This window comes from Stegastes partitus, unplaced genomic scaffold (genome assembly GCF_000690725.1).
Source record: "Stegastes partitus isolate 25-593 unplaced genomic scaffold, Stegastes_partitus-1.0.2 Scaffold6, whole genome shotgun sequence".
NCBI lineage: Eukaryota > Metazoa > Chordata > Actinopteri > Pomacentridae > Stegastes > Stegastes partitus.
The window spans coordinates 6,483-31,461 of record NW_007577737.1 but is presented as its reverse complement, the minus strand read 5'-3'; the positions used below and the strand labels follow the sequence as shown (position 1 = coordinate 31,461).

General features: G+C 42.7%; 2 protein-coding genes across 2 annotated transcripts; both read right to left on the bottom strand.

The window, feature by feature from the left end:
* Positions 1–1,559: 1,559 nt before the first annotated feature.
* Positions 1,560–16,719, bottom strand: snx27a (sorting nexin 27a). Its single transcript, XM_008280396.1, has 13 exons — positions 16,319–16,719; positions 13,183–13,408; positions 12,849–13,041; positions 12,557–12,621; positions 11,105–11,209; positions 10,930–11,008; positions 10,477–10,640; positions 8,249–8,338; positions 7,397–7,546; positions 7,014–7,142; positions 6,809–6,868; positions 6,583–6,631; positions 1,560–5,756 (listed from the first exon to the last, which is right to left on the bottom strand). The coding sequence occupies exons 1-13, from the start codon at positions 16,627–16,629 to the stop codon at positions 5,686–5,688; spliced, it is 1,692 nt and encodes a 563-aa protein (XP_008278618.1). The 5' UTR covers positions 16,630–16,719; the 3' UTR covers positions 1,560–5,685.
* Positions 16,720–20,123: 3,404 nt separating this feature from the next.
* LOC103356287 (ictacalcin-like) lies at positions 20,124–22,164 on the bottom strand. The gene is made up of 3 exons (XM_008280384.1): positions 22,057–22,164; positions 20,691–20,836; positions 20,124–20,434 (listed from the first exon to the last, which is right to left on the bottom strand). The coding sequence occupies exons 2-3, from the start codon at positions 20,826–20,828 to the stop codon at positions 20,291–20,293; spliced, it is 282 nt and encodes a 93-aa protein (XP_008278606.1). The 5' UTR covers positions 20,829–20,836; positions 22,057–22,164; the 3' UTR covers positions 20,124–20,290.
* Positions 22,165–24,979: the final 2,815 nt, after the last annotated feature.

Genomic DNA, 24,979 nt, shown 5'->3' with positions numbered 1-24,979 from the left:
TCATCACAGTTGGTAGTATTGTAAATGCAAGGGCTTTCATCAGTGGGCTCATTCACCTTTGCGTTGCCTCATTTTGCCACGTTCCTTCAGGGTTGTCGCTTTACTATCTGAGCACGAAGCAGGTTATTACTAATGCCTGATGTTTGTGGAGGTTAGAGGGAGCAGTGATGTGGCTGTGGTTGCTAAAGCTGCTAGCGCCGGCTACGGACAGTATATTTTTAAAGCATATAAGCAGACAGTATCAGTTCATATAATCTTAATAAGTGTTAACAGTGAGCCAACAGCTGAGCCGGATAGATTATGTGTAATAACTGTGGGGAAGAAGAGACAAGAAAAATGGGAGGCGAGGGCAGGTGGTAAAGTCGGGGTGGCAGCCTGCAGTCAGCACATAGCGGCCACATGAGACAGCTCTAACAAGAGGAGTGTTTTCGCCTCGCCGGTGCCAACGCACACAGCAGTTTATGGGCTCGGTTCCACCGGGTGCATTAGGAGGCCCTGTACTTTTTGGTTTGAATAATGCCTCGCCTCGGACTGCGTCTTGAGCACAATGAGCAACATTAGGATCTTTGCAGCATGTGACCGTCAAAATGTCACCGTGCCTGTGGACGTTATGATTAGCACAGCACCTGCCTCAGGAGCTGGTTTCCTTTCCTACAAACCTGAGGCTATTTGCAGGCAGGAAATGTCAACTTTTTTTTACAAACAGCCGGACAATAAAACAGCAAGAAGAGGGACAAGCACTGCGACAAACACAGTCAGCTGTAAAAAAAAGTTGTGGCATTACACTTTATTTTCCTCTTCCTTAAGCTACAGAAAGCTGTCATCTCTGTTTCTTGTCACGATTAGGCCTCATTCATCCGTCAGCTTGTGCAATGCAGCAGCGTCGAGGAAAACAAAAATCAAATCACCTTCAGCTCGTTATCTCAGTCATTCTCCTGCAATTTTTTGCTCCAAACTTAACATTTATCGCCGTCGATTCACTACGAACTGCATTTGCATAAACACCACCCACGCGCGCTCAAATTACACGGTTTAGCTCTTCAACGAGCGCGGCGGTTAAAACAAACCTTGAGATTGAATAACGCGCGTAAATGAAACTCTGCCATCAGCTCACAAAAGGAAACACTCACTAGTTTTTTTCCAGTAACATTTTTTGACCGATGTGAGTTTAAGGAAATTAAAAGCTTATTAAGCGCTCGTCTTTTTTCCCTCAAGAAGTTAATTAGCCCCCGATGAGCAGTGCTGCCGCAGCTTTATGTCTTTATAGGTGGATGTTCTTGACATTGGCGAAGCCTCACCGGACGCCAGGAGGATCCATAAATTGATGGAAACAACCCGAGTGCTGTATCATTTTACAGCTCGTGGAGGTTAATTCAAAGAGTCCATTTCACATTTCAAAATAAAAGCACACCAACAGCATTTTTTTTTTCCCAATATATAACTTTATTTAAAATATTGTTACAATTTATTACTCTACACAACATTTTCAAAACTTTTTTCCTTTTTCTTATACTGGTTAGTAAACCTTCATGGGTGTTTGTAAGATATAAAACTCTCCATTTTTTTTTGTTTGTTTTTTGTGTTTTTTTTTGTTTTTAGCCTAGTTCTGCCTCAAGGTGTTAATTAATGTCTTTACACACTTAGTAAATGAGACACCGCCTCCGTTTTAAACACCTTGTTTCGCTGTGTGTTCAGCTACCCTCCTCCACACACACACACACAAAGCTCATGATCGATGGTGGCTCTAACGTTGTACACTATAATTTCCCCAATCTTTATAATTTCTGTTTAAATAAATAAAGGTTCTGAGTTGGAGAAACAAGAGTGCATTTTTTTTTGTTTGTTGTTGTTGTCAAAAGGATATTCTTTTTCTTTTAAAACAACTATTTACAGGTTATGCTGAAGACAAACAAGGCTTGTAATTAATGTCGTCTCCTACTCGCCCGTCTCTCAAAGCAAAGAACTGAAATTAATTACACAAAAGGCAAACACTTTTTCTTTTTTTTTTCCCCAAACAGCACTTACATCCACCCTTCAGGTTATTCATAGGTAGGACGCGTCAGCTAAAAAAAAAAGAAAAGAAAAGAGAGAAAAGCCAGCAGCTAATGCGCTCTGAGCCAGATGTGCGTTCCAGAGGTTGACGAGCATCGAGTCTACGCACGAGTGCTGAGGATGAGACGAACACGGTGGCTCTGACTGAACCCACAGTGTATATAAAAAAAAAAGAGTGGCTGAGTGGCCTCACAAAAAAAGCCACTTCAGACCCTGGAGTATGAGCCCTGTGAAATGCAGAGGAATTCGAATGAACAGAAAAGACCGTACACAATACCTGAACACTGAACAACGCTGTGAAAAATCAGTGCTGATCTGGCACACGAGACTCAGAAATGTGTTCCTATAGCAACGGCATCATTTAGATCAGTGGCGGTTTGTGGCGAACACAAACTTTCTGAGCCTCACGTGTGGCCATTTATCTTTTTTTTTTTTTTTTTAATCCTATCGTCACCATGCTCGCTGTACCGTCCAACATTCATTTCATCTGCAAAGTCCTGCGTTAAAAAAAAAATCCCACCTTCTTTCCATAAATAATCATTCACTTACGAGCCCAGGCTGTCCGGCGACTCAAACACAAACACAGGTGGCCCACAGCAAACGAAAACTGACAAACACGAGCCGACTGTACAAAGACGTGCTTCTCAACATTCCTGTCATCTTTGCTTTCACCTAAACACTGATACTATGACATTTAGCTCACCGATGAAGCGGACGACAACTGACAGAATACACACCTGCCTGTGACTGAGCATAAGATGGCACCTGGCGCAGACGAGACGAAACCAAACCACAAAAATATATATTAAAAAAACAAAAACAAAAAAAAACAGAAAGCAGCTTTCTAAAAGCCTATTCACAGCAGCACGAGCCACGGGGACGTAGAACAAACATCAAACAGTAAAAAAACACTGCTTTGAATACATTATTGGGAGGAGTGAGTCAGTTGGCTGACAGGAATAAAAGGAACAGAGGCTGCACTGAGTGTGTTGAGCCAACGTGGTGCTGCCACGGCAACCGCATCCCCCTGTGATGATGGGAGACCAACCTGGAGAGAGTGAGGAGGGCAGAGGACAGACGAGGCAGCACGCACAACCACAAAACCTCTGTATCTATCCCCTCTACATCTTAGAAAAAGAAAAATCATGGTGGTTGAACAGCTCCAATTCTTGTGTCATCCATCTCTAAATTGGCTATTACTTCAGCTGTCAAAGTGACCACCCGGCAATCTGCAATTCTCCATCCAGCTACTTGTGAAGTGTGTCCAACCCACAACATGCTGCGAGAGTGTGCGACCGAGCCCCGTCCTCAAGTAAAACATCTCATGACGCTGCACTTGAAATTTTTGTCACAGAGTTAGCGGGGAGATGGGGGATGTGTGTGTGTGTGTGTGTGTGTGTCTGTGTGTGATCGGCAGTGAATGCTAGCTAGACAATAGGAGACGCTTCCCATTTGTCTCCATCTGTCTGGTGTCTCCGCTGTCATGCACATACAAAAACCCCATCTTCATTTGCTGGCTCTCGCACCGACAGCTCATCAGACGCGTCCAATCAGAGCCTAAAAGCTTATCAGCAATGTCAATGATAAACACAGAGGACACGCTCGCACATGAGCACGCTCCAAGGTAATGGACTGAAAGCAAATTAAACCTGGGCGTGAAATAAACATCTTCTTCCCCCAACTAAAACCTCAGCTCAAAAAGAAATAAAGTGAAACGCTGTGCTCTCAAAGTTAGTGTGATTTAAAGAAAAAAGACAAAAAATTGCTCTCAATTTCATGTTTGTTTTTTTGTTTTTTTTGCCAAAAGGCGAGCGAAGCACAAGAATGAGTCAGTAATGAGTTGGCTGAGATAAACCACTAGCCCTTAGTGGGATAAACAAAACTATTGCATTGAGGCGAAACTGATATCAAGAACTGTGTGCACCCTGCCTCCATTCAGGGGACTTTGTTTTGTTTGTTTGTCAGCGTGTAAACCTGCTTTCTCTGCATTTCAGGTGAGACAAAAAACATCTACAGAAACATGAGACACACAATCGAATCTATTATCTGTGTGCGAGAGAAGAAAAAAAAAAAGAAACTCTGCACATAGAAAACTGTAGATAATCACACAAAAAAAAAATCATCTTAAATTATGAGCTTATCACTAATACTGTATCCGTTCAGGTGCAGCAGGAGGCAGAGAACTGGCTGCATTGCTATCTACGTATGCTGATGGCTGTGGATGCACAAGTTTATGCACCACCTGCTTCCTGTTCCACACACGCACACGCACACGCACGCACGCACACACGCACACACACACACACACATATAGACAGACAGACAGACACACATATCTATCCTCCTGACTCGGTTAATGGACAAACCGCAGAGGAAGGAGTGATACTTTCGGGTGAGTTACAGAGCCAGAGGGATCACTCTTTAAGAAGCTCTGAGAAGATTTCTGCTCCAAACATACGACTGAGTGGGGCTTACGCTCTGCTGCTCCCTGCTGCCCGTTTAGAAAACTGCAGCTCAGCGGACAACAAATAATAATAAAAAACAAAAAAACTCTCCCATTCTGTCCTTAAATTCACTGTCTGTCGGTAGGATTGCGTAAAGGTGTGACGTCTCGAGAACATTAACGCTTTGGTCATGAACCTTTTTGTTCAAAACATTACTCCTCCTGCACGGCGCTACGGAAACGAGGAAGCCTCCTCCTCTCAACTTACAACCTCTGCAAAATCACCACAATAAAACACTCGCAAGGGGGATAAATATCCATACTGACATTAATGGCCGGCTGCCAACTGGGTAGTGTGGGTTAGACCAGAAGACAAGATGAGAAATGGACGTCAGTTAGAGCGGCTTGAACGTAATTCAGTTAGCATTTCATTGTGTTAGATCAAGAAACCAATTATTTTTAGCTCTTATATTAATCTATGTTTCATCAGAAGTAAGATTGTTAAACATACAAATAATTCTGAACACATCTCCCCCGGTTTGTGCCGCCTACGTTTTCTGACAAAGACGGGATACTTACGACCCCGGAGAAGGAAAGAAAACATCATTTTTGTGTTAATGTCCAGCATCAGTGTGAAGCTTTCATCCATCATCACCAGCTGTGAAGGAAGCGGAAAACAAACCCCCGTTTTCTGTAGCTCTCCCTTCTTATTTTCCTCTCAGCTCAGTTCGGCAGGCGAGGCCAACGCCGCGGGGTTTGGACTGAGTGGGGTCTGAATCCCATCCCAGGAAGTCAGCTTTTGGGTGAAGTGGCGTTTCGTTGAGGGGCTCCCTTTCTGCGCTGCTGTGGTGACCCTTCACACACTGTATTGATTCCTGCTCCACATCACAGGGCAGACGCATGGAAGGAAAACAACGAGATACACTACGGAGAAGCTAGTAAATGACATGAGAGTTGACTTTTTTTTGTTGATTTTCCTTCGTCGCTCTTCTTACTGCGCGCGTCGTCCCTGGGTTCGGTTAAAGTGTGACTGCTCCAATTTCCCAAATCGATCGCGTCCGGTTTTGTTTGTCGGGGCAGGGATTCGCCTCAAGTCTGTCGCTCGGTCCTGTGTTTGTCGATGGGCGCTCTCTGGGGTGGCTGTGATAATGCGAGTGGACCAGTTCTAGTTCAAGTGATGACAAACGGTTTTAGGAAGTCGCGATCTCCCCCCCTAGGTGGCGCCATCCCTTCTGCTGTGTCTCGAGAGGAGGAAGAAACTCTGGAACACAGAGACACGGTTCAGGGGAACAAGTCTGAACGGTTTGGCTTTTTTTTTTCACACATCACGTGGCATCATGTGTGCAACAGTGTCATTAGGACGCATTAATTATTGATTGTTATTAAACTACAAGTCCCTCTGAAGCATTCTGACGCCTCACATCTGGATGTCTTCAAGCTTTTTGGCTGCTCCTTTTATGGCTCTGTTCCTGTAACTCCAAAGCTTTCTCAATCACCCTCATTCCTCACAGTTGCTGGTCCACATACTTGTACTGTGACTGTGTGATGTCTCACATGGGGCCCTGATAGCGAGTCACATGTAAACACATCTTTGCCTTTTTTCCCTGTACGCACAAATACAGTAGTATCGTCACAGTCATCTGATGTAACCGGAGGAGAATTTACTCTCAGGTGATTTTTCTCTGCTTTGTAGTTTCCCTTTTGCTTTGCTTAGTGCCTCATAAGCAGATTTAGAAGCAGCACAAAAACCTATGCAAGCATTCGAATGCACCTGAACTATTCGTACATTTACATATTTTTGTCTTTTAGAAATTAAACAAGACAGCATACTTGAAATCTTCTCCCTGCTCTTGACATTTTAGGTTTCGTTAGATAGGAAATCTTTTGAATAATTCATGGTGCTTGATGAGCGCCATCAATCAACGCGCCACTCACGAGCATATCTGGATACATATTTCTGTAAGTTCTGCCCCAGATAGAAATCTAGCCTCTAACCTTTCGGCGCTGGTGTTTGCAAACTGTGCTACAGAGAATATCATCCCTTTGAATTTAGGACGGAGAGAGCGTGTGGAATGCTCGCCACTTACCGTTGTTACTGCAGTTCTTGTTGTCTTTATCAGACGCCTCTTCCTCCACCTGAGAGCAGAGAAATCGATACACGACAAATACAAAAAAAAAACTCATCATTTTTGAAGTCGAGGCTTTTGTGTCTATCAAGAAAAAAAAATGCGAGAACGGGCTAAGTTTAGAAATTCAAAGCTGGCATGGAGTCGTACGCTTCCAAGAATGAAAGAGGAAAGGAGTGGTCTTTACCTGTTTCCTCCACTTCAGCTCACAAAAGACCCGCTCGAAGCACTCATGCATGTAGTTAAACTGGGAGGGAAACAAAGCAGACAGAGTTACTAAAGAGAACATGTTAAGGCAAGTGCGTGTATTATTAAATCATTAAAACTTAATCCTTAAACAATCAACACAATAAAAACCTGCAGAAGTGTGACAGACAGACATGCACACTTACATATGGAGTGAAGATCTTGACCCAGCGAGGTTTCTTTTCTCCTCTGGCATACTCGAAGCAGAAAGCCATGCCCTCCTCGTCAGTGTCCCAGCGCTGCATCTCCCCCCACTCAAAAGCTATAACCTGGTTCTGAGAGAGACAGTAGAGCAGTTTAACTCTGTGGAAATGTTGAGTTCAACATTGTTTTCAGTCAGTATTTGGGGAAATCTATTCGGGGAAACATAGAAATGAATAGATAGTAATAATAACAATGAATAATGTAAGACTGAGCACATTTGTACTGAACGGTAGCGAGAAAAAAAGAACATGCGGTGTTAAAAAGTGATAAGCTGGATCCCCCCAAACTTTCGCAGTATTCTACACCAGCACAGACAAATGCTGACCTCCAGCGTGCCGTCCTCGGTGCAGGCGTGCAGCTTGAAGTGATGGATGCTGATGGCCGTGATGACGTGGCCCTTCCTCCTGGAGTCACAGGAGCAGTGGGGGAAGACCACCTCGTTGTAGCCCTCGCACGTTCGCAATAGGCTCAGGTACTGCCGGGCATCACAGAGCACAAACACCTGTCACTACTACAACCAAGTTAAGGCAAACTACACTGTAGTTAACATGCAGTTTGGGAGAGCTCTCAGCCTCCCACAACCACATCACTGTACTGTAAATATAGCATGAATTTTTAATTTATGAGAAATCTGTTTATTGGTGTGATACTGCTGATGGAGCAGCGAGTGCACAGGCTCTGTGGTGGGAAAGCAAAGAGACTGCGACTATTAAGCCGTGAAAACAAACTTGTAACTCTTCAATTTCAAAGCACAAATGAATGAAGTAATGCCCTCTTTGAGTCACACTTTGGCTGAATCGTGTTACTTCGTTGCATGAAGCCAGATATTGCCTCACGCTCAGTTACAAATGAAGCACACATGAAAGAATGCTGCTTTAACTTTCCTCTTTCTGCCTCCTAAAAGCTTGGAAATGTTGTGGTGGGAGGCTGCATCTACACACAAAAGCACTTACTTATGCCACTTTCAATTATTATTCCACAAACACTGATATAAACTCAATGGCTTTCTCTCCGGTTACACCACAGAGTGCGCTATTATGAAGCGTGAAAGACTTTCTGACTTTTCTGTCCGTTTTCGTTTGGTAGTGTTTTGGTGATGGCTCTGGTAAGCCGGCAAAAAAAAAGTGCAGTCATCCCAATCCCCTCCCCCGAACAAAGACTGGTCTGTGGTACTGACCGTGGCCATCTTGCGCTGCTCTGCCAGTTTCTGCAGCTGGTAGGATTTGTCCTCTGTTTTTATGAATCCCTTTTTCACATCATCCAGTGCCTGGACAGACAGGGAGAGGGGATGGAGGGTTAGAGGGCGGCATGAAGAGACAGGACACAGAGAAGAAAGTGTTTTACATTTAAGTAATTTGGCGAAAGCGCGTTCTTCCTGAAGCAAACAATGACCTCTTGTGTACATGCTAAAGCGGCAACAGCCGATATTTTTACAACCCCGATATCGGCCACTAATGAGAAACCAATCTGACATTACAAAAAGGGCCACTCGCGGTGATGAACCCACAGAGAATAATCATCGGACTCTGCAGCAGGCTTCTGCTTCTCAGATGTTTTTAATGAGTTTCAGCTCATTGATTAGCTGACTGGCCGACCACTTTAATGTTTGGGTTCACTCTCGTAGTGGAATTCTTTTTGGCCACAGCGGGGAGCTACAGGAAACCCGCCGTACGCTACCTGCTCAGCACAACACAGCAGACGGTTAGCGATCAGCTGGTGAACAGGACATGGCGTTTAGCAGCTAAAGAGAGCCGAGACGGGAGAATACTGGAGTTGTGTTTGCCAGGTGTCTGGAAACACAACCCAAAATGAATGACGCAGCTAATGTAAGGACAATATCAGCTTAGTTGGTGATGATATGTCACAGCTTTGTCTGCCTCAGATGGCCTCCCCCGAAAAAAAAACAAACAATCAAAAACCAGCTGTTATTTAAGGTTTATATGAAGACTTCATTTGCAAAAACAGATAACTCCATCTTCACAAACCTTTTCCATCGTCCACCTGAGACAACATCAATCAAACTTAAGTTATCTCTGTTTTTGTCATGTCACTTCTACTGAGTCAAATCCACTCAGTTTGATCAATATTATCTCAAGCAAACAACAGAAAAAATATGTTTTCTGAAAATCCACAAAAATAAGAGTTATCTGTTTTTGAACTCTTCATATATTCTGGACAAGTCTGTGTTTATGCTTTCCAACTTGTTTTAATGGGTCATTGCTGAAGCTCGCATGCCTGAACTGCTTCAGGTAGTGACCTTCACTGGTCAGCGGACAGCCAGCGGCCTGTCACTGCAGCTAATTTTAGTTAATTCAGATTAGAGGATTTGTTTTTCTCTCGGTTCATCCTTTATACACTAAAAAAAAAAAACTTGTAAAAGCCTTTCAGTGGCTTGTTGAACGTCATTGTTCTCTCATTTCCTGATTATATACACGAAGTGTTGACCTTCTAAAGCAGCTGAGTCTTTGTTTTACATTCACAATGTCATTAGTGGGACTGGTTGGCAGTAGGTTGCCAGTTTGTTTAGACTGTGACTTTATGAGGTTGTGATTTGCAGGTAAAGGTCCAGAAGTGTAAGAAAAGACAAAAAAAAAAATCTACTTTTCACATGGAAATAGTCGAGTTGCCACAAAGCCTGATATTTAAAGGCAACTTTTAAAATGTATTATGTATTTTAATGAGACAGACCTCAGTCTCCTACAACCTTCAACAGGATAAAGCAGGTATGGCTGATGGATGGATAGATACCAGTGTTGTGTTTAATGTCTAAGAGAGCGGACAAAATAACAAATACACATTGTTTCAGCATGAGTGTGTTTACACTGACTGAAAGCAGATTGTTGCTGGAATAATTAACTATTCATCCATCTATTATCTATACACTGCTTAATCCTCACGAGGGTCCCTGGAGTCTATCCCAGCTGATTCAGGGTGAAGGCAGGTTCACCTGGACAGGTAACCAGTCTATCACAGGGCTACACTTAGAGACAGACAACCAAGCCCACTCACATTCACACCTACGGACAATTTAGAATCACCAATTAACCTCAGCATGTTGTTGGATTGTGGGAGGAAGCCGGAGAACCCGGAGAGAACCCACGCTGCACGGGGAGAACATGCAAACAGTGTCCTCACCGGGACGCCAACCGGCGACCTTCTAGCTGCAAGGCGACGGTGCTAACCATCGATCCACCCTTGCAACCCAGAATTATTAACTAGACCATAAATAGTTGACAGTCAAACAGAAAAAACATTACAGTACATTTCCCTGAATATGTCAGAAATCATCCATCACCGAAAGCGAGTGTATAAATTCTTGAAGGAAAAAAAAAACACCCAGAGGATCAAATTTTGGGCTGAGTTCCCTGAAGTCCGCAGCAAGTGGGATTCAATTACTGTTATTACCTGGTGAAAGCAGTAGTGCAGCGCCAGCGGGTTGTCTCTGAGCAACTCCTCCTCCTGGAAGCTGAACAACCATTTGCGGAGCGCTAAGCAGGTCCCCGGCACCGCCGACGTGTAGTTCTGCACATAAAGCTTGTGGGGAAACTCATTAGGCGCCAGCTTCCGCACTGAAACGAAAAAGGGCGGGAGGGACGATGAGGGGGGATGAAGAACAGGTCGTGCCACTAAATAAATAATTAACTGTAACCTACACCAAATTACCTGCCCTTGCAGTTTAAAATTGCACACGTACCCTTCGGCCCAATAAATTAAACTCACCAGTGGGGTTATGCAAGTCTGTATTTAGAAAACTAGTGGCCATGTGATAAACCCGCCCCTGAGAAAGCTTTAAATAAACACAAGAGGATGTGAAAATGGCCTGAAAAATTTCCCAGAAAAACAACATACAGTTCTTACCAAAGGAGTGGTTGATGACTTCGAAAAGGGCAAAGTAGCTCGCCATAATACTGTCCATTCCGACCTTTAACACTAATGCCTACAGAAGAGAAATACCGAGTGAGTTATGGGTCCACCAGGAGACGCATAGTTCTGTGTTTTATTGTGTGCAACAGAATCAGCCTCATATTCTCACCTGGTACACCTGATCTGTGGTGCTGTTCTTGCGGACTCTGACGGAGATGGTGGTCTTGTCTGGCAGCGCTATCCGCAGCTCTACATCTGTCACTCCGTTGTAGTTCTATACGGTGAAGCAGAGCATAATGAGAACAGCTGCGGAGCCACATTTACCCCTGTGGATTAAACAAGGGCTCCTACTCGCTCGTGTGTTTGTTCTGAGTAACTGCTAAGTACTTCCAGATTAAAAAACAAAAACCAACAAGCCATAACCAAACCTCAACTGCTATCTGTAAGAAGTCCTAATCCTCAAAATTGTGTTTCTTTAAATGTGGGATTAGATGGGTAGTATTGTAAAACACGAGCGGGGCAAAGGTTGACTCACTTTAAGACCGGCAGGCACAGCTAGCTACTGCTACCTTCAAGCAACGAATACAAGCGATGATGCTTGTTTAGAGCAAACAGCATACTTTTTGTTTTTAAATTAGACCAGAGGAGGTGAAATAAACATCCTGGGGCTCAGAATAAAGCCTCGTCCTTCTCCTCTTCATTTTCATTTTTAGTCAAATTGGAAAAATGGGATGAAAATGATTCTTGTATCTGTTGTGAACTACAATTAATTATATCACTTAATTTTAATGGCAAGCCTGAATTAAACTTTGCTGTCTGGTTTGTCTGCCTCTGCATGTCAGTAGAGAGACGGACTGCACTCAGTGAAAGATGCATCAGCCGTGCACTCAGAGGAGAACGAGTGTTTCTGCACTACGCTGCAAACAAGTGAGGATTTTTCACCAAGACTCAGGGTCAGCTTAGAGGATCCTGACTCTGGGACAGCCCTAATGCGTTCATAAACCATTCCTGTGGGCCGTTTAAGGTCGGCCTGAGTCTTTGCATGTATGTCAACTGCAGGAGCTGAGCCTGTAGAACCTCTTTTGGGAGATAAAGTAAGTACCTACTCAGAAATAGTTACTTCTGGGAGAACCTGAAATCAAAGCGCCATTTTTTCTGTCTGCCTCAATGATCTCATCGAGTGTCACTTTTGTTTTCTCAAACTTAGCCAGCAACAATGTTGTGAACTCTACCGAACAGGTTAACATAACAAATTGTTCTTCTTCCTCCTCATAAATCTGGAAATACGTACTATTCTTTGTTGTTTTGGTGCACTCAGAGTTACACAGGCTTTTCCTGCTCCTATAAATGCAACACCTCACACCTGTCCTGGCTTATTATTATATTACATTTCTCAAGATTATTTTCAGATATGGGACATTAGACCAGTCAATTCTTAGTATCAGCTATTCAAATTTCTAAAATGAAAGATCTAACTGAGGTGCTTTGCAGATTCCTTGTTAAAAGTTGTGCATTAAAGAACATTTTGGAAGGAAAAAAAACAACAACAAAATTTTCCAGACTCGAAGACATAACTTTTCAAAATCAAAAATGACAGAATATCCATGACTGAGACACAAACCTCATCTGATTCAGAGAGGAACTCTTGCATGATGTCACTCTCCCCGATCACCCGCACAGAGCACACTGGAGACAAATATAGAAAAAGATGGCGTGAAACGAGCGAGGTCAAAGAAAATCAAATAAACAAAGGGCGGCTAAATGTCACCGTCTGCATCCGGCGTTTAGATTTACATGATTTTCCATGTACTTTATAAAACTGATCACAGCAGGGTGTATTCTTCCATCCTTATACCGTTGCTGATATCTGAACAGGGACTTTGGTAGCTATTCGTTGTGAGCAATTAGCGTACCTCGCTCGAGATACTCCTCCAGGCCTCTGCGGCGCGCGTCCAGCTGCTGTTCGGAGAGGGAGAAGGGCCATTTGCCGGGAAGCTTTGGGAAGTTGAAGTTGGAAAATTCCCTCTTCAGGTTCTGGTGCAGGATGGCAAACTCTCGGTAGCGTTTTGAACACAGCTGTCTGCCTGACATATACACATTGTACACCTATAGCAAACAAAACAAAACAGCGTTAGAGGAAAAGGGACAGAGCTGATATCAAGTTTGGTTGAAGTGTTGAGGGCGTTTCTTTTTCTGTTTGCTTGCTTTAGGGAGGAAGCTCAGGCGAAGAGTGAAATCAGCACTCACCACAAACCTCTCGGAGTGCTGCTCTACATGCTTGTACGTGGGAATAGAAATGGGCACCGCCTGCTTGTCGCTGTAGTCGTAGTTGGGCTGGACGTCCTCGCCTCCTTCCAACCCGTCAGCCTCCTGAGGTGGAACAGACAGCACGGCCAGAACCAGCTCCTTCTCCCCTGCGCGGATCAGGTCCACCACCTGCTTGTGGGTTGCACCTTCGACGCTCACTCCATTACTAGAGCAAAAACAAATCGGAGCAACAGAAAGATGGAGGAAGAATGGAAGGGGAGAGACACAAAGAGAGTTAGCGAGGAGTTTTGAATATCTTGAATTACCTATTGTTTTCCACACAATCAGTCTATGTTTCAAAATGGCAGTTCATTCAGCGCTCCGCACACAAAAGGGAATATCAGACATCCAGCGCAGAGCGGTGCACGCTTTGGCTGCTTCTTTACTACGTTGGTATTGTATGAAATTAGTGTAGCACATACACCGGCACAAAATAACAATTAGGAAAACACACATCTACATGTTTCTCTCTTGACAGCAGCTCCATCAATTCAGAGCATCTTCCAATATCAAACATGGAGCTGATACTCTGCTTTTCACATATTTAAAATCCAGGAATCACACACGGTAATACAATGAATGACACAGAAACGTTTTTTGAGGACTCTGAAACATAAACTCCACCCGATGAGGACTGCTCATGTCCCAGCTGATGGCTCACATAGAGATCGATGCATCGGTGAATGCAATAGTTAATCAAAGCATTGATAAGGTTGTTTTTATTACAGCTGCAGACATGTTTCCTGTGCTTTGTCCCATTATACTGTGTGGTAATATCAGCGCATTGTCCTCCATTGATTAACACAATGCTGGGAGTGCTGAGCAACCAGGTCAGCTTTAATGTCCTTTCCTTTCGGTGCTGAGAGACACCTCCCTTCTTGGCTTCGCTGAGGCCAGATGGCATCAGCATCAGGTGTCTCTGCTAATCTTCCTATGAGAAACAGCGGGAGAGACACAGGAAAGCAGGGAACAGGCAAGAGCACGAGCACAGGGTCTGTCCATTTTATGCCGTGCCTCTATTCGGGTTTATAGATGCACATCTGTGTAGCATCGTGGATCACAATAGGGAAAATCAAACACATGACGCTTGTGTAAAACACAGACAAAGGTGGGAGACGGGGAGAAGCCGGTCTGTTGTGACAGAATTCCTCCGAGTTGTTCAGCTGAACGGCAAAATTGGGGGTAGGAGGGGATCAAAGAGGTGAAGATAAAGGGGAGAAGTTTTGGTTTCAACTCTAATCCCATCATCCTCGTGTCAGACAAAACAGAAACACAACCGTGTCTGTCAGACAGGTGTAGGATGGGAATCAGGCCGGGACAGAAAGGAGACAATATTAAGAAGGGCTGTGACTACATGTTCAGTTAGTTTATAAAAGAACACAGGCACATTGCTGTAACGATTGACCACAGCATAAAATGCATCTGACAAATGAAACTTGAGATAAGCGAGCAAATTTTAACATCAAAACTGTTTTGATGATAGTTTACATGTTTTATCTGTTGTCACACTTATTAAAGAAAACTGTTATTGGTGCCAAGGTTCAAAACTAATAAAGGTAATTGATCCACTTCTAACACTAAGGTGACAGAACATAACACAAAATTATTGCCTCCTTCAAACACACAAGGTCATTATTGTATTTTTTGTGTGTGTATTTTTAAGGTAGCCTTTGAAAATGTGATGATCTACACAAACTAAACTCAGGCAGTGGTTATACAATCAGACAATAAACACCACATGATAACTGGTTATCAGAAATGGAGCGCTGCCTTTGCTTGCCCGTAAAGCGTCTGAAGCAAAACGCTGACATACGACGGACTTCATTGAACCGCTCTGGTGAGTATTTGCGAAACTAGTTAATATGTCACATGATAAGTATCGGTGCTGTCATATGACCACACGGTGAGAGATTTAACTGTTGAAACGACAAAAACACACACTTTGCTGGAGCGAGCTGATGCCTCAGCAAGTAGAAGTAAAACCAGTGTTCCTTGTTTTCGGTTTCTGTTCTTCATGGACGTGTTTTCACTACTCAGATTTAATACTCCACTTGAAGCTGATATGCGAGGGCACAGATTTACACGGGCTTCCAGGAAACATATGGAACAAGTGCACACAGGTGTTTACTATGAGCATTTGTACACATTCCAGCATTTGCTCCTTGTCAGGGTCAACGCGTACAGGCCTGGAGGGAGGTTTAACCATGGCTTTATTAGAAGTCTCCCTGTCAGCAAATATGAGCTGATTGAGGATCTGAGAGCACATTTTCAATTGGGTTTTTGATTATATATGTGCTAAGAGTTCAAGGCCAGTGGACGCTTTGACCCATTATGTTCTGTAGGGAAGGACTGACAGCACATTTGCCCCCTGACTGTTCTCTGCAGCATTGATAGAGGTCCCTTGTACAACATGTCTCCAGGATCCAGGCATGAATAGCAAAACCACTCAAGGATACATGTAGTGATAGAAGAGCAGAGACAGCCCCTACAACCGTCCCATGTAAACACCAGCAGGGCTGCAGTGAAGGCTCTTCAGTGAAACGCTCTTCTCCAGGACACTCTCTCCACATGATGCTGGATCTGAGTGACAACACTGCCATCCGCCTTCTTTGGTTCACGGTCAAAACACTTACCACCACTGTACCGCATATGACAATGCAATGTCAACCGGACTGTGGTTTCAATTTCGCCCTTCCAGCCACGCTGAAGCAGTTACTGCGCAGGGAGCTAGCCAAACATACTAGCTACCTGGCTCGCTAGCTTGCTAAAGCTAATCAACATGCACAGCCTGTTGTCCAACTTATGTAAGCTGGTTAGCTTTCTAGTTAACTCAGCGCTAGCTTGGTGTAGCTATATCCCTTAATGTTTAGTTATAGTGTTAGGTGAACAATTAACCAACTAGCTAGTTAGTTAAACGGCTACTTCTGTTTTTATAAGACGTAAGTTAAGTAACGTTATACCCTGAAGACGGCTAATGTAAACGCATGTTTGATATTGGATCCACTCAGGCTACACTGGGCAGCTAGCCTTACTTGCTAACTCCTGGTCTTAATTGGACGGATAGAGGCTGACTTACACCTCCAGGATCCTGTCGCCCTTTGCTATCCCCGCTCGGTCTGCAGCACCTCCGGGTAACACGGCGCTGACATGCTGGAGAGGAGCGTACAGTTCCCCGTTGATGCTCCGAAGCTGTCCTCCTTCGCTGACTTGACCGCGGACATTGAAACCGTAGCCGGACTCCGACTTGACGATCCTCACCACCCTCGGACCTGACGTTACCGTGGCTGCGGTCTGGCCCGCGGTGACCGCCGACGAGCCCACAATCGGACCGTTACGGGATGCCGAAGGGAGAGCCGGTCGAGTTTCATCGTCTCCTACATCCGCCATCTTATTCGCAGGCGCTAGCCCCCCTCCAGTCGGTGTGTTCCAGCAGATTCAAAACAACACTCGGGCTCTGTCCCTCCGTAGCGTTAGCAGCACAGACCCACTCTGTTGGCGATAACCCGCCCCTCGCAGCGTCACGGGACACGGCCGCACAACGTGACCGACCGGAGGCGTCACCGGAGGTCTCATTACTAACATCTCATTATGCTATTTGTTAACAATGTGAGCGTTATTGTTCCGACTGTGTTGTGTTCTTATCCTAATTCCTTGATATTGTCACGTTTCCTGATAGCGGCCTTGCTAATCTTTAACAAGCATTGAAATTTTATTGATGTGAAGAAATCAGAAGAAATGGTTTTGGGGTCTTTTGAAAAATAAAGCCAGACAGATTTCTGATAAATTGCATACAGTACCATCTAATACAATAATATAATAGATAAGCAGCACTAAATATGTATTATTAAGCGTCTAAAAGGCTAACTAGCTAAATGAGGTTAAGCTAATTATGCTATACGATATTAGCTTGCTGTAGCAGGCTGCTTGAATTCTTTTTATTGTCCTTTAATGTCCTTGACATTATTTTTATGCTCTTAATTTAAACCTCAGTGACAATAAAGCTATAGTAAAGTTCTAACTTCTGCCCCAGAACAATCAGTTCTAAATTAATTCAAAATAATGTTTTCTGCATGTGTTAGCTAACAGCTTCACTTAATGTCAGAGCATCAGGATATAAAAAATAACGTTAATATAATGTTGTTTTTTTAAATAGCGTGAGGTAAGATTTTCAGATTTTAATTAGGTTTTCTAATAATAAAGTCTGTTAGGGTTTAATTGCTTTCTGAATGTGTCCACTTAAAGATGCTTCTTCTGTACATATATTGTTATTATATGTATATGAATAAAGAAAATAGACATTAGTATTAAGGGGGGCATCTTAACGCATTTAACGCAAATATTTACCCAAAACAATTATTTAAACAGTAAATTAATTGGATGTTTTACAGTCGTCCTCTAATGTATTCATACCCGTCCATTAAAGAAAAGGCAAAATTCACATTAGTCACTTAAATAACTCGAAACTGAAAAAAGTAATAATAAATAAAAATTTGTTAAATTAAAATTTAGTGAAATGAGACATTGCTTTTAAACTGTGATTGAAAAGAATAATTAAATAAATAAATAAATTGTCCCGGACAAATGAGAGCCCTTTGCTGATGAGCAGTGGGCCAGAATACCTGTCAACAGGTGCACAAGTCTGACTGAGAGTTACAGAGAACACCTGATGGCAGTGATTGGCTCAATCTGGTTTGGACTGAAATTGCCTACCATAAAAAAAAATAGAATATTTTTAGAGTGTAATATTTCTCTCTTGTTTATTTCAAACACGAATGCAAGTCACTGTTAATGCTGTGCTTTTTGTTTCATATGATCCTGTGTAACTGAGCTGAACAGGAATAGAAATGTTGATTCCCTGTTTTAAAAACCAGAGGCAGGTGTGATTTGTGAAATCACCTACTGGGCTGTTTGACTGGAATGAAAACGTGCAGGTTGTCAGCCCAAGAGGCGCATGATTACTCATTACTGTCGCACATACATTACATCAGAGGAATATTGGTGTTGAAGCACCCCCCCCCCCCCGAGCAGGCACGTGCAGTACGGACAGAAACAGTCGAAGAATCAAAGTTTAATCACTGATGGAAAACATTGTTAAATCAGTACCATCGTGAAAAATACTGTATTATTCACAGAAATCGCACCAAGTGTTCATCCATTCTCAGTCATATAAATATAAATATATTGACCTATATAAATGCACTGACCTGTGACCTCTACGAGTCCGGCTGTGGTTCTGTTTCCCGTCATCAGGACCGCCTGTCTGGCACTTTGAGGGATGTAGGGTACAGCGAGGTCAGGTCAGTGGCCCATTACAGAGCTAACACCTACAGACTCACACCTAAAGGCAATTTACACTTTACAGTTCATGTAACCTGCATGTTTTCAGATTGCACTCGGGAGCCGGAGCAGCCACTGGAAAAGCCCCACACGGGAAAACAACCTCCACGCTTTAGCCCCGGGACCTTCCTGCTGCCCCCTGGTGAGCAATTGTATTACACATAATATTTCTTTTTTTTTTTTTTACATCCTAATGTATGTTTTGTATTTAAAATCTTTTTTTTTTTTTTTTTTAATACTAAAAGCCATTAGAAATGTAAAAAAACCCCAAAATATTCAGGTGAAGTCACAACAAGTTATCTTTAATCGTATATCCACAGTGTTCTTACGTCAACAGTGCAATATATTTATTCTACTGTTTGGCTGTTACTCTGCTCATTCCTAACTGTATATACTTGTATTTTGCACCACTGGAGTTGTCTTTTAATTTTGTTGTACTTTGTGTATGAAGACAATAAAAACATTCTATTCTATTCTATTCTATTCTATTCTATTCTATTCTATTCTATTCTATTCTTCTTGGGGTCCGTTCACAACACAACATTAAAAAAACATCAATTTAAAATCACAGAGTATCAGCGAGACAACATCATTTAATATCAATCCAATGTTGAGACAAGAAAAGTTTTGAAAGCGATAAATAAATCAAAAATGGTCACAGACCCACAGCGCCGAGTAAAAAAAATAAAATTCACAAAAAAAAAAAAAAAGTTCCAAAACTGCCAGAACAAAATTTACAGGGAGCATGTTCCAAGCTGAGACCTCTCTATAAAGAACAGTTCTCAGCATGAAGTTTGTTTGTGGACTTGGTGCCACCAGAGGACATACACATGGCAAAAACCACCGACTACTAGTTTATCACCAAAGACGGAGGATGACGGTATTCTATTCTGGGCCGCAAGGTGGCGCAGTTGGTAGCACCGTCGCCTCGCAGCCAGAAGGATCTTTCTGCGTGGAGTCTCCATGTTCTCCCCGTGCAGCGTGGGTTCTCTCCGGGTTCTCCGGCTTCCTCCCACAGTCTAGAAACATGCTGAGATTAATTGGTGATTGTAAATTGTGAACTGCCTTCACCCTGAGTCAGCTGGGATAGACTCCAGCCCCCCATGACCCTAGTGAGGATTAAGCGGTGTAGAGATGATGGATGGATGGATATTGGCAGCTATATAATAGCATCTCCCTAAAACAAGCATTATTAGCCTCACCTAAAACTCTGTTGTTGTGGCGTTGAATGTAAGGAAGCATTTTTTTGCGTATGGATTTAATTTGTCAGAGAGAAGCTGTGTCGATTCATCTCAGCGAGCTAAATGTACTCTGTCATGTCATCTCTATGGCAACATCAATGCCATCCTACCTGTCATAACCTGCACTCGTGTTGCTCCAACGTCGAGTCTAGTTTCAACAAAAATTAAGCCCCTGAGGGTGTTCTGGTGCAAGCATCTTGAATTTAATGAGCTTACGAAGATTATCTTGCTGTTATATATGTGTGTTCAATATCAGTGTGAACATTGTTCTCAATGTTTGTATGGACAAAGCGCACAACTCCAGTCGTTTGAAGAAAAGTTTATTTAATTTTGCATTACAATATAATGTTTTCATGACTTCCTTCTCATCTTTTAGTGTGCGTTAGTGCTGTTGAGTGTGGGTAAATATTTATTTCTTCTTTCACAGAGAGGCAGCTCTCTCAGCTGGCCCCAAGGTGGCGCTTGGATCCTCATTTCTTGCCGCACAAGTAGTCGTTGCACAGCGTAGTGATGGAGCACACCAGGGTGACGTACTCCGTGAAATCCACGAGGCCGTCGGAGTTTGAGTCCAGGTTGCTGTAGATTTTATCTATTCCTGCCTTGTCGGTGGATTTCTGTAGTTGAGGAAAGCAAACATGTGGACTCATGCATCATCCCATTTGTTAGGCGTTTATTTAAAGCTGTCGTTGTCCCTGATCATTAAACAGAGGAAAAATGTCACTCAGTCTAATCATGCCTGAATAAATACACACCATATTATAGCATTCGTACATTTACTACTCTCTTGGTACAAAACTCATGTGCAGTAGGACGGTGTGTTCATACAGTCTCTATGCAGGACTCAGTATAACAAGGCCAGAGGACACTTACACCAATAAATCCCGCCAGTTCAGTCTGAAGAAGGTCCTTCAGCTCCCCTTTAGTCAGGGTGCTGGCATCTCCCTCCTTGCCGGAGTATTTATGAAAGGCTTTGATGAGGAGCTTCATCGCTGTCTCGACGTCACTCATGATGATGGCTGTTGTAGGAGGACAGAAGGAAATAAAAGAGTTTAACAGTGATATTGGGGAAATCTCCTCCTGTGACTGTCACTAGTATTCGTTATATATATTTATTCAGGTGACTAAATGTGAAGCTTTGCTCCAACATAATACTCTCATGTCAAGCTGCTGTGACTTTAGGTCTGGTAACATTAACTGGTTCAGATTACAGCGGATCATGTGGTATTGTGGTCAAATTTGGATTCTAACAAAGGACATCGTTTCTATCCACAACTTCAGGGTGTGGTTACAGGAAAGGAAAGAGAAGAGAAGAGTGCAGGCACTGTTTGGTAAAACCAAGTTTAAACAGATTCACTTAAAGTAGAATTTACTTGCACGTATTGTTTTTCCCTCGCTGTAGTTTATTTTGTCGATTTATTCCTATACGCTAATTATAAAGACATGTAAACATATAGCTGTGAAACTACTAATTTAAATTCATTAAACGCTCTTCAGCAGCAAGCAGTCGCTCATAGGTGGATAAAAATACACACTGGGTTTCCACCTGAGTCCCACCCTTCTTATTTCACCCTGACATCGGCCCCTGGCAACGGTTTATTCTCTCAAGGTAAATCTATTGCACTGGATAAAGAAGCACGTCAAGACTCGATTCAAATCTCAGTAGCAACATCAGATGTCTGTTCCCTTAATGCAGCGCGTCTGAAAAGTGTTTTTCCCACTTTTTCCATAAACCCAAGAGGGTTGCTGCGATGTGACTCATTCGGTTCTGTTCCCTCTCTGGGGTATGGTAGGCAGAGGAAACTGTGGCATCAGAGGGTGTGTAAACAGATGGGGAGCACAAAAACCAATACTTCATCGCTGTGCAGATGCTCAATGTGGTTGCAATTTAAAAAAAAAGCAAGAACAGAAGATTGGTGCCAGCGTGTGATTGTGCAATGCAAAGAGAAAAAAAAAGAGAGAAGGACCCTCCAGCCTCATTTTGTGCAAATAGCTGGCACTGAATCAGAATGGGCGATGCCTGTTGTAAGTTTCGCAAACAATGAAGAAGTTTGCTCAGAGCAAACACAGAATGAACGCAGATTGTAAAGCTTCTGTGTTCTTACATGTTTAAGCTTCGTTCAGATCAAACTCACTCTGACACTGTTGCTTGAGAAAAAAACCCCACCATGGGACATTTTTAAAGTCAGCAACTTGAAGAATGCACGATAAACAACAAACAACAAGATTTTCTACTCACCAGGGCTGGAATGTCAAAGGACCGGAGAGTGAAAGTCAGGCTTCGAGGGGCTGTTTTGGTGAAGAGACAGGAACGAAGGATGTTTTATACATCACCACACCCTGCATCCCTCCCTCTATAATGCTCCTTTCATCTAAAACCACTCCTCCTTCTCCCGCCACCCCCCCTTTGTCTTCCTGCTTTTTCAAACTTATGAAACACTGGATTTCTCTACCATTATGGTCCATGTTTGCATCAATCACAAATAAACGTGTCTCATCTTGCAAGCTCAAGATGTTCTGCTTGAAAGTGCCTCAAGAACAGACGCCATGAGATGCATAGAAGAGACAAAAAAAAACCAAAAGTGTTTTACGACTTGGTGCTTGTTACGGCTATAATATAATAAAATCCAGCGCGCTTACGTAACGGTCTCAAACAGACTTCTTCGATTTAATGTCTTCAAGACATTTGGGGTTTTATGTGTGCTGTTAGTTTACTGTTTCGCCGCCATTTAATTAACTTTTAGTGTACAAGTTTTTTCTGGAGAAACATCATGAGCTGCATTTATTGGCATCTCTCTTCAATCTTCCTATTCTGCAAGTGGCGAAGGGAGGTTTACAGCATTTACTGTGTGCACTGAATCAGTTTTTGTAACCATGTAGTCGCGTACAGCTGCTCCTTTTGTTCGACCTTCAAAAGAAAATCCACAGTTTGTGTCGCACACTTTAGCAAAGAGCTTTGCAAAAAAAGAAAAAGAAAAAAAAACAAGTCTCCGAAGAGTTTTGATCACGAGGTCAGGAGAACAAATGCAAGAACTGTTGTGAGAGGCTTTAAGTGATTCCTCAAACGGCTAATTTTGGGCATTTTGAACCATAACTCCAGCTGTGCCACAAATCCTGAATCGATCCTTATCCAGAATGAAGACCAAATGTGAGGACAATCATGGCAGTGCCCTTCAAGAAGAAAAAAACACACACAGAAAAGGAAATGAACAGTTATGTGTGTTAATTTATGTGTAAATGTGGATTTTCTGTCCACTTTTGTACTGCAGGACATTTTGATTATACGTTGCGCTGACTAATTTCTGGTGTTTTGCGCTTGTAATTGATTTGTTTTTCTATTTTCATTTTCGTGTTTGAGATGCACATGACTCCAAAGTGAAAACACTGGGCAGGGTGACTCACTGAGACTTTATTGTTACGGCCTTTAGTGAGAGGCTGTGACTCACAGTCATGTCCCTGAAGCTCAAATCCTACAATAAAGACCCCCCCCAAAAAAATCTGCACTGTGGCTAGTCTGTTTGCATGTCTGTTTCTGTGTGTGTGTGTGTGTGTGTGGTCTGCTGGATGACTTTGAATTAGATGTCAATGGTCTTGTACTTTTCCTGTCTCTCCTTTTTGGTCAGGGTACGATTGTTTAGGTCTCTAATTAACAACTTCAAAGTCAAGCTAAATGGAGATTAAAGTCGTAAGTCACTGTCACCACCATTCCAGTTTTTTGCATTCCTCTGTTTTTCTTTTTTTCTCTCTCTCTCTCCGCTGTGTTGAAATAGTTAGTCAGACTTTTTTCCTGTTGTCTCTTTCTCTAGCTTACTCACTCAGATAGACCAGATTAGGAAGGGAGTATCCATGGAAACCACATGACTGCATTATATCCAGCTGTGATTCATGTGAAACTATTCGCAGTGGCCGGAGAAGTTTTAATCACAGATCGAATGCTTGTGGCCAGCACTAGTAATTACACTCTTGTGCCATCTAGTGGTCCAGTGTACAGTATGTTCTGTTGCAGCCCTGCAGCCAAGGCCCAATCGAACGAGGCGTGCTAATTGAGCATCCACCCAGGGCCGTGCATTTCAGAAATACCAGAGTCATGAGGCTCCTCCGCCCGTGGTAAATCTTAATCTGAAACCAAAAATGAGGTTGTTTTTATTAGAGGCATGCAGCACGTAGGCAGTAGAGGAAATGTTAGCTCCAGCCTGAAGCCAAAAGGCAATAAAAAATAAATAAAAACGGAAAAATGCACAACATTTTTTGTTACATCTTTAAGGTACCCAATGCAGAAATAGCATTTAGTAGCAGCTATTATGTTAAAGGAATATTTCACTGCTTTAGAGTAATGATCTTGATTATGGATGAATTTGTTTTTTATTTTCTGATTTATTCTTAGACTTGTAAAACATTCGATGAAACGATTGAATAAACTTTTATTGTCACACTAGTGTCCTGTGATGAGCTCTGACAGTAAAGTTGTCCTTTATAGACCGACTGTTGCTGCATATTTGACCTTTCTTGACCTGTCTCCTTCCATCGTAGGTGACATTGTGCCAGAAATCCCTGCTTTTCTTCGACAGTCTAAACCTCAACATGTCTCAGTTTATTGTAAGTTGGGGATAAAAAAAAAGATGTGTAACTGGTCAAATCCTAGAAGCTGAAATATTTAGCATTTTCTCTTTTCTCGTGCATGAAATATAATCTGCTCTCAAAGCAGATGAATTTTTGATAGATGACTTAAAAAATAAATGGATTAACTGAGCAATCTACTAAATGTTAAAGCTCATATTAAACACCCTGTTTTGGTAGTTTAACATGTGCGATACATCATATTCTACAAGTCCCTTTAACCCGACCTATCGGGCTTTAAAAAGTAAAATATTTTCCTCTGGCATGTGGCTAAAAGAATAAAGCAGCACAAAACGGAAATTCTTGAAATTGTGCTCGTGTACAGCAGTTGAATATTTAATTAACAGCTGCCTAATGCAAACCAAGGATGCCGCAGCTTGTGGTTGACATCTTAACCCACTTGGCTGTAGATTTATAGTCAGTTCAGGAAAGTTAATTATACTTTTATTTCCCTGCGTTAAGATCTAAGTGTTGGATCAGTGCACACAGCGATCAGTAAGAGCGGCCATGTGAACGTTTTGAATCGTGGAACTTAAAAAATGGCT

Bases quoted from the DNA above. Each gene is read 5' to 3' on its own strand.
- snx27a (XM_008280396.1), bottom strand. From the start codon at position 16,629: ATGGCGGATGTAGGAGACGATGAAACTCGACCGGCTCTCCCTTCGGCA. The intron at 13,042-13,182 runs GTGAGTGCTGAT...TGTTTGCTATAG, and splicing joins AGCACTCCGAGAGGTTTGTG to GTGTACAATGTGTATATGTC. The intron at 5,757-6,582 runs GTAAGTGGCGAG...TCTGTGTTCCAG, and splicing joins CAAGAACTGCAGTAACAACG to AGTTTCTTCCTCCTCTCGAG.
- LOC103356287 (XM_008280384.1), bottom strand. From the start codon at position 20,828: ATGAGTGACGTCGAGACAGCGATGAAGCTCCTCATCAAAGCCTTTCAT. The intron at 20,435-20,690 runs GTAAGTGTCCTC...CCTCAACTACAG, and splicing joins AACTGGCGGGATTTATTGGT to AAATCCACCGACAAGGCAGG.